The sequence below is a fragment of the Phalaenopsis equestris genome, unplaced genomic scaffold, assembly GCF_001263595.1.
Source record: "Phalaenopsis equestris unplaced genomic scaffold, ASM126359v1 Scaffold000202, whole genome shotgun sequence".
Lineage (NCBI taxonomy): Eukaryota > Viridiplantae > Streptophyta > Magnoliopsida > Asparagales > Orchidaceae > Phalaenopsis > Phalaenopsis equestris.
Window position 1 is genome coordinate 156,812 of NW_018164644.1, and position 10,284 is coordinate 167,095.

At 36.3% G+C, this 10,284-nt stretch overlaps 1 protein-coding gene across 1 annotated transcript; it reads right to left on the minus strand.

Moving 5' to 3' along the window:
- Positions 1 to 8,021: 8,021 nt before the first annotated feature.
- Positions 8,022 to 8,702, minus strand: LOC110022806. The gene is made up of 2 exons (XM_020721918.1): positions 8,169 to 8,702; positions 8,022 to 8,031 (listed from the first exon to the last, which is right to left on the minus strand). Exon 1 carries the CDS (start codon positions 8,631 to 8,633, stop codon positions 8,175 to 8,177), a length of 459 nt encoding a protein of 152 aa, XP_020577577.1. The 5' UTR covers positions 8,634 to 8,702; the 3' UTR covers positions 8,022 to 8,031; positions 8,169 to 8,174.
- Between the last annotated feature and the right edge of the window lie 1,582 nt (positions 8,703 to 10,284).

A 10,284-nucleotide genomic window follows, 5' to 3' on the forward strand; every position in this document is an offset into this window, starting at 1 on the left:
TCCAAATATCGGGATTGCGACAATGCCGCATTTACACCGACAATTTCATTCTTTCTATGAAAAGAATGAAACCCAGTTGGGTTTAGAGAACAAAATTCCCTGTGATTTTGTTATTCTCTAGACTATGATGGTTTCTTCTCATTAAAAACCTTCGCGATGTGCCAAGAAAATGGAGGCAGTTGTTCGGCGCTTCACGCGACGATTGACCAATGAATTCACTACCATCCTACCCTAGGTTTCTATGAGATCACTAGAACGAGTTTGATTTATTATCAAATTCTATCGGATATCAAATTCTATCGGCTTTCATTTTATGCTTGTGTTTGAATTCATGTGAGTTGCCTTGCATAATTTATCATTTTTTTATCAAAAATATCCTTTTTTGCATGAGTTGCTGATCGACTGCATACCTTGTTTGGCATATCGATCGACCATCACCACCCTGATTCTCTCGATCGACCATTTTTGTCGACTCAAGTGATCAGCCGCCACCAACCCGATCATCTCAATCGACCATTTCCGTCGATTCGATCGATCGGCTGCCACCAAACTGATCTTCTCAATCGATCATTTTCGTTGACTTTATCGATCGGCTGCCACCATCCTAATCGTCTCAATCAACCATTTTTATTGTCCTGATTTATCGGTCACCTCTTGCCTGATTGTATCAGTTGATCACTTCTATTGATCCGATTGATCAGCCACCTCCATCTTAACTGTATTGGACCATCACTTTCGTTGTCCAGATTGATTGGTGGATTGCAGGTTGATTGTATCAGTTAATCACTTCTATGGAACAGATTGATCGGGCGCCTTCAGCTCGATTGTCTCAGTCGATCACTTTCGTCGATTCGATCGACCAACCACCACCGACCCAATTGATCGATCTCACTTAAATGTTGCATTATTGAATGCATCTCACATTGTCTGCATTAGCACATTCACACCAACACCCTGATGTGCACATGTGAGCATATGCCTTCTTATGATTACAATGGGTTTCTGTAACCCACGTAGCACAATACTTCATGTGCCTGCTTCTTGGCATCCATTTGTCATTGTGCACCATGTCCTACATGTTTTCATTTGCACGCTTACTCTCTTGCATGTTTTCTTGCATAACATCTTGTATGTTTGCATACTTGAAGCCTACATCGGAGTCTTTTCTTTCCCAAACTCTCCTTGAACACTCATGTATTTTCTTCAGGGATGGCTTGCACATCAAGCCCAACCAACGTGTAATTCTCCCTAAGAAGAATTACATTAACTCACTTCCTACGACGCCACTTAGGAACGTTGTGGGCATTTCATGTCGTGTCACAATGCATGGGTCACGCTTACGAGCCTCTGAACACACCTAATGCACAATATATTTCCTCACCTTGCCTGGATCATGCTCCTTAGCTTATGAACATATTCGATGCACAAATCATACTACCTGTCATCCATGACAACACTCAACAATACTGTGAGCACATTATTTTGCATAGAATGTGTGTTTGCTTGTTTGCATTGTGCATTGCATACATTGGGTTCCTATCACTTGTTTGTTTTCTTGGTCTCTATTGGGGCAAGGAATACTTTCCCATGGTGTCCTCGACCCTAGGTAGCCAGACACAACATCATTTGTGTTATGTGTCTTGCATTCGTATCTTGGCATTGTCAGCGTATCTGCCATTAGTATATGCAACTGTATACTTGTAACCAATATTTGCTATATTTGATCACTCCTATCTCAATAGAGCGGTCGCAACACACTTGATCAGTTTACATTTTCATGTGCATTCCCCAATTATCTTGACGATAAATCAGACTTGTTAGTTGAGTGACCTGTTAATGATCATGAAACATTAATGAGTATTGCTTACGAGGATGACTCAACGAGCAATGCTACTTATCGCATCGTGATTAGCATGCATATGTTGTGCTAAGATTTGAAGGGGTTTAATAGGGGTCACTTAGACTTTTCTTTTTCTTAGGACCTATTTTATAAGGTATAAAAATTTACATTTTTCCTACTTACATGCATCATATATTTTCAAAACGTATTTTGAAATAAATACATCCCTGTACTAAGACCATATGTAAGGTCAACCCTAATTAAAGTTTTTTGTTCATACAAAAACTTCATTTAGTGGCACATCTTAGAATCCTTTGATCCTTAGTATGGGATTGAGGATGATGAAAACATCAAAATATACGCCAACTTTTTTACCTTCACCCTTTACTCACTTAGATGATGTGACTAGGACATTATACGCTAGATGATGTGTTAGGCTAGGACTAGCGGAGTGGCTTCTACTTGCTGAGCTCTCGGCTTGGAAGCACTGGAGGGTAATATTGTCCCCTAGGGGCCCGCATGGTACCTAAGCACCAAGAGGCTGGTGCCTACTTGTTGATCTCTTTGGTTTTAAGCTGCTTAAAGGCTTTTTTGGGCTCTTAGGCACCCAGGACTAGCCCTTAAGTGTCGATCAAGCCCCAAAAACCCCATTTTCGCCGAAAAAGTCTGTTAGAGGATTTTGTTTATCCGAAAGAAATGGGGGATCAAATATGATTGAAATATGGTCCCATTAATCTAAAAATGAGTATTTTTACTAACTGTTTATCAGGCAGATTCCTTGCAGATGGTCATCCCCAACCACAACGCGTGAACGACTTTCTAAACCCTAATTTTCTCAAAAATACCTACGAGAAGCTTTGATGGGTTCGTTTGACCACGGGAGGCTTCATATGGATATGACATGGTTTTTAAACACCAGAACGGGCACCAAACACATTTGTTGTCCCTAGTAATGATTCTCTTAAGTAAGGTCGAATCATTACAAACCTTGGTTTCATGCCCTGGATACGTACCATAAAGTCTCAGATGGGTGCCTTGAGCTATGGGGATGATACGAGTGAACATGAATCATCCCAAGCCAATCAAGTGGACACCATCCACACGTGCCATCAAAATTGATGCCAAATGGAGTATTATGTGGGAGGGGAGATTCCAACAATCAACTTGAACAACATCTGTAATCCTATTGTTTTTAGTGCAATTAAACTTAGAAAAAAATTGTTCTTCATGCTTATCAATCAAGGAAGAGCACTGTAACGAAGGATTCAAAAAGAAGCGCCTACTATCTCTGTTAACAAAAAAAAGTGAGGAACTCCTTAATTCTAGTTGTAGTTTGTAATAATCCCTTCCAAAAGAAGAATTTGTTTTTTCTCATTTTATAACAAAGGGAGCCAATTTTAAAATCACACTAATTGAAAATAATGGAATTGTCATTATAAATTCTCTATATGACCCTGCTTTGCATATAAGATTATTAATTTCCAAGGTAGGAAGACCTAGTTCACCAAAAGGCCTAGGCATATTAGTGCAATGCCAGACAATTTTTTGCATTTAGATAGAAGAGTTGCGCCGGTAAAGAAAATTTTTAATCATAAATGAGATACATTTTTTAATAATCTTAGGAATGCAAGTAGATCTAAATCAGTAAATTGAAAAATTCCAAAGGGCAGATTTAATAAGTTGAAGCCTGTTCAAGAAACTTAACAGTTTCTACTTTTAGCCACTAAAATAATGGTTGACCTTCTCCTAACGATTATGACAAGTAATAGAATTAAGCTTAATAAATTTTATTGTAATCTCCAAGCAGTCTCATAGGTGCATTTTTTTTTCCTAGAATACCGGATTATTGTTGCACTAATGTTTAAAAGCAAAAGATAGTGTACTTACTAAGGTTGCCCTGAATATTAGAGGCTTAATAAAAAAATATTTAAAGTATTGACCGAGCATATAGATCAGTGATAGATGCCTTGCCAAACAAGATAAGCTTGTCTGCATAGATGAGGTGGCTGATTTTCTCATTTGTGTCTCTTAAATTATAAATGGCTTTGTTATGATAAAGGAGTCAAAATAATGCATCCATTGCTATAGTGAAGAGATATGGGAATAAGAGACAGCCTTTTCTAAGGCTGGATGTAATGAAAAAATATCCTTACAATTCATTGTTAATAGTGACAGATAAATGGAGTTGAGTCATGCAAGCTTTCGTTGACTTAGACAGATAAATGGAGTTGAGTCATGCAAGCTTTCGTCGACTTAATAGATTTTAGCGTAAGGCTCTTTATTTCCTATCTTAAATAAATGACGTTTTGATTAACTGAGACAAAAAATTTTCTAATATCAATATTAGAGCAAAATCTTGAAAGATGGTTAGCTCAGTTGAATCTCTGCAAGATATAATTGGCGAGAATTATATTATCAAAGATATCCCTACCAACATGGAAGACAGCTTGGGAAGAATGAATGAGTTTAGGAAGAATGTCTTTTAGTCTATCTGTAATTAGCTTCTTTATAACCTTATAGATGACATTGCATAATGATATATGCCTAAAATCTTTGAGGGTATGTGAATGTTGCTTTTTAAGGAGAAAAGTTGAAGTAGTATGCTTAAATCTTTCAAATAACTTAGAGAATATAAAAAAAATACTCAATATTTTTTAAGCAATCATCACCAATGATGTTCCATGCACCTCTGAAAATTTTAGACTTAAAATCATTCTAAGCAAGGGATTTATCAATAACAATTTGAAAGAAAACTACTTCAATGTCCTCATTAATATAATCCTCAAGGGGTTGATTAGATTCATTATGAGTTAAAGATCTGCCCACAAAAATGTTAATATAGTTGTTATTATTAGAGTGACATTTATTAAGCAGGTAGAGAAGTAGGAAATAGCCTCTTGGATGATAACCTGTTGAGAGGTGATACACTAGTTACGAAAATGGAGTTCTGTTATGAAGTTTCTACTCTCGATTCTTTGATTAAAGAATTTCAGATCATCTTCTCCCTTAGAAAGCCAATAACACTTTGCTCTTCACCTAATTCAAAAGCTTTCCCAAGATATATCATTAGAGAGTTTATCATGAATGATAATACTTTTGAGAAAAAAGCTCTTTAGAAAGAGGTCGGGCTTCCAAAGCAGCGAGAATGTCTTCTTGTGAGGCCTTAAGCTCCCAAACAAAATAAGAACTAAAGTCAGAATGAATTCATTTGTCATTTAAAATAGCCTTTTTAACATTTATAAGCTTGTTTCCGAGAGCAACGTGGGATCCCCTAGAACTTTAATATTCCATGCATTAGAAATGATGTCATAAAATTTTTAACAGCAATTCCAATAGCCTTTGTACATAAATCTGCACTCTGGGGGTAAAGTAAAATCCACAATGTCCATGCATTTTATGACACCAACTTTGTTATAAATATGTAGACATGAAAGTTTACATGTTAGATATATAAATACATAACAATTGCATGTTATGTTTGCAACTTTCTCTCTCTATCTCTCTCTCAGCACACAATCTGATAACAAAAACTATATATGTAACTCTCTCTCTCTCTCTCTCTCTCTCTCTCTCTCTCTCTCTCTCTCTCTCTCTCTCTCTCTCTCTCTCTCTCTCTCTCTCTCTCTCTCTCTCTCTCTCTCTACAGACAGTAATCTGATAACAAAAACATTGATAAAATGTGCTTAAATAAATTTTATCTATCCCAATCGATCTGACGATTTATATGCAACATTCAGTCACTTTAATCTACTTTCAAGAAACCACAAACTGCAGTGCTTTATTTACTTTTAACTGCTCATCAGATTAGATTAAATTGTTGATGTAGGCCACTTTCGAACTAAAGCTCCCAATATGTGGTAATGCGTAATCTCCGGTACAAATTTCAAGAACAAAAGATCACAATTTTTAACATGGTCAGCGTCAATCAACCTACAATTTAAGCCATGTATGCTACTTGGCTATGAACATATATATATATAACATCTATGCCAAGCATGTGAAAATATTCTGCATAAAAGTTAACTGCAGTACTTTCTCAACACTTCTCCAATAATTAGTTAACCAACCAGAGGTGGTAATCATAACATATATACTTAACTCTGGTTAAGTTTACAGTGTCAATTATTTTATTTCCCCTGCCATGAAATGATTAATGTAATAGTTTGGAAGGGCTCTGAGGGGTAGCAATCATGGAAGTGTTAACTTCTAAATGAATGATATATGACCCTAATGATTTTGTTGTTTTCTAAAATATATTGTAGTTTCATAAATTCAAATGGATGAATCTAACAAAATTAAGTTTTCTTTGATAGTCAAATACAAAATATTAATATTATACATTACTAATGATATATAAAGCCAACCAGGCTCGTTGAAACCTAATCGACTCAATCGTGCCAGTATGACAAGAAGAAATCATGATTGATCGGTAAGTAATGAACAAAATTAAAATCAAGTAATTTTATATTTTAAAACTAATTACTTTAATTTTCAACTAATATGGCATGCATTCGAGCCAAATTATCATGATTTATTAATTTGTTGTTCGGCCTAAAGTGTAATTTCTTAGAAATTTATATGCTCGTCACATAATTTTGATATTTACTTATAATATATTCAAAATTTTAACATCAAAGTAAAAATGCCCTTAAGATTTTTATTTATTAATGTAAAAGATTATTCTTTTCATGTAAGCATGATGCTAAAATAATAAATAATTAGTTAAAAATATATTTTTGATATGCGGTATTTATGCAAACCAGCCCTTTCATTCATTAAGATTTATCATGCAGAAAGACACTTAATGCCAACCATAAAAGATACATTTAGTACCAGCATTTGAAAAGAACCTTATTACGTTTCTTCCAATTAGGGGTGTAAATGAGCCGAACACGAGCTGACACGTCCCCAAGCTCAGCTCGTGCTCGGCTCGTTTATCTTTCAATCTCAAAAAGTGTGTTCTTGTTTGTAGCCTTGGTTTTGGAATGAGGTAACACGTCCTCTTTCTAGCGCCTATTCTTTTGCTAGCGAGCCGGAATAAGAAATGATACACACCACCTCATGATGAGTTATAGCCGAAACACCTTCTCGCGATCAGATATTACCCGAGAATAGAAAAGAAATGTCAAAGGTTGTCCTGACAGAATTCTCAAAGCCAAAACTGAACCCTAACCCTAATAACATTATATATATATATATATATATATATATAATTGATTAGTAGTATTTCGAGCCAAAACGGGCGAACACGAACGAACAAATCTTTGTTCGGGTTGTGGCTCGTTAACTTAGCGAACGAGCCGAACACAAACTTTTTAACGAGCCGAATAAGTAACAAGCCATTTTGACAGCCCTATTTTCAATCCTAACAAAAAAGCACATGCTATGTTCGTTAAATAAATTTGGGGCATTTATTAACATATTAATCACCTAAATTTTATATTTTACTTAACAGACCATCGGATTCCAATGCTTTCAGCATAAGCTGAGTGGTCCAAGTAGAAATTCAAATTCAGATGATTGATATGTAATGCATAGTAATTGATTGGTAGTTATGTAAATCTTCCAACAAATTTATGTAAAGAATAATGCTTACGAGCGTGGTACTACTCAATAGCAAATTGATCATTTTTAAGACATCCCACGTGAAATATTGCACATTTTTGCAATCTCTCTTTATGAATTTTATGGGCAAATTTAACATTTCTATTCTAATAATATAACAACAATAATTGAGCCCTAGCTTTATAAAACTTTTGTAAATATTATAAGACTTGATTTCAATTCATTTAATTGCGGGTTTGGTTTTTGAAAATATTATGTCATGTCATCTATAGTCATAAGAAATACTTGATATATCAATTTTCAGAAGAAGAAAGAAAAGTAGTGATTAATATAAAATTTAATTATCTCATTTGAATGTCTATTAGAATTACTCATAATCAGAGACGATATGACTCATATGCTAGATAAGGGATAGATGCTGGAGCGGAACATAGCGAGTCAGCGGAGCGGAGCCCGTGAGCGGAGTGTTTCTGACTTGGTCTCCTAAATAGGATGTATTGTCTATTTATAAGTACATGATTTATAAGTATGCAATAGTTTCTCCCTTCCATGAGCTCTCTCTCTCTCTCTCTCGCTCGCTCTCTCTGCCTCTCTCTCTCTCTCTCTCTCTCGCTCTCTCGCTCTCTCTGCAAAAAAGTAAACCAAAAAACATAATCTTGAAACATAAGTAATCAACAGCAGGACAAACCAACGCACCATGCCAGCGAAGAATATGAAATTCAACAAAAAAACAAAAAAGTTAAAGAGATCAAAATTACACAACTATAAATTAATCATGAGTCATCATCATCTCAGAAATACTCTCTAGCTGCGGTCTCCACACTCCCACCCTCCCCCGCCTCCTCTCCTTTTGCTTCTCCATCAAAACTCTCTGTTTCACCACCAACCCCTTCCTCCGCTCATCCTCTCCCAACTCCCCCCTCCTCGACTCTCTTGCCGACTTCTTCTCCGAAACCGGCGTGAGGAAGTAAATCTGGCCCCGCCGCAACTCGGCAGAGGGCGGGAGAATGACCGCCCGCCACGGCGCAGAAACTGTCAAATCGTCGTCAATGGATGCCGGGGAAGGGGGTTTGCGAAGAACGTGGTGAGGGTGGGCTCGGGTGATATCGCCGGCGCAAACGGGGTGGCTGATCTCTTCAACGCGGCCGTTGGTGTGGACGATGCGGACGACATCGAGCGCGCCGCAGGGGAGGATGCAAGAGATGCAACACCTTATGGTCTCCTTCATGCTGGTTGTGTCGATGGGCAGATGGTGAATTAGAGGGTAGGCGAGGGGGAAGAGGAAAGGGGGGAAGGGGGGTGGGAAGTTCTTAAATAGGGAAATGAATGCACATGAGAAAGGTGTTACTTTGATTAGTGGGTCTTAATTAGTAATTAATTGGGAGCTTTGATTATGATTATGATTGAGGTTTTAGGAAGTTTATTTAGTCTATTAGTTGAGAGGTTTGGGATGGACCATCACAAAAGTTATGGATTCGGGATCTTGTTTATTTGACTTAAGTTTACAATGATGTTGGAAAGTATTTATGTGAGAAAATTTTGATAAATTTCTTGTTTTGTTGGGTCTAAAGTAGGTGAATTGATTTTGAGATGAATTTGTGTAGGGGAGTAAGCGAGCCAAAAATGAGTGAGCTTAGATTCAGCTCATGTTTGATTTATGAAAAAAGTATCACTGTTTGTGTTAGGCTAACTTGTTAACGAGCCGAACATGAGTTTTTTCACGAACGAAGAGTCATTTTGACAATCATAGTAACGCAGCCGTATGATGGTAAGAGTTAGGGCAAGATTTAATTTTTATTATTTATATTTAAACATCATTAGAATCTAATATAATTTTATTCTAATTTTTAATTAATAATTTTAATTATTTTTTTCAAGCCGAATATGAATGAACATATCCTTGTTCGTGTTTGGCTCGTTCATATATCAAACGCAAGAAAAAAAAAAAATTATTCGTGTTTAGCTCCTTAACTTAACAAACCAATCGAACATGAGCTGCTTTGACATGCCGTTATAATCTTTCAATATAATACATTTATTTATAAACAAATATGATGACTTTTTTTAACTCATCTTAGATATAATTTCGTGAAGGCTATTAAATAATTGAAATAATATTAACTAAAAGGTTAAATTACCAATAAATATCATATTGTAATGTTAATTATACATTTGGTTAATTGAAATAACTCTATTATTGATGAAAATTCGTTCTATAGTATGTTGATAGAAAATTATGCAAACAGCCTTTATTTTACATGCATAACACTTGAGACATGATTTTATGTATGCCACACAAAAACTTTCCTATTTATGGAATAAGCACTTGAAACTCTAAATAGACACAAAAATTGCACGCGTCGTCTAGTATTTGTGCGGGAAGTCTGATGAACCTTCCAGAGCTCCATCAGAGTTTCAATATACGTAGGAAGTGATTGGAAATCAGAGAGAAGGGATCTAGTGTAGCTGATCGGCCGGAGAAAATTTTGTGTACTACATAGCGCTGTGTATGTTAGGGAGGTTATTCAAAGTTATAGGAGTTATATCCGCATTATACCTCCTGTAACCTAGTTGTACCTTCTAGTAAGTTTCGAGTTTATGTTTTCATATATTTGTAGGTTACATGTATGTTACAGGGAGATTACAGGGGGCATAACGCGGTCAATATCATCTGATTAACCTCCCTATCGTACGCAGCGCAGCGCTGCGTACGTCTTACGTACGCAAATTTTTCTCGATCGATGGAGGGAAAAATAACGAGCTCGCTACAGGATCTCATCGGTATGAGGAGGGGTTGTGCGTGTTCTATTGTGAGACTCACTTAAATTTTTCGACGATTTTAATTCGACATATGATGTAAATTTACGTCTGATATCTGA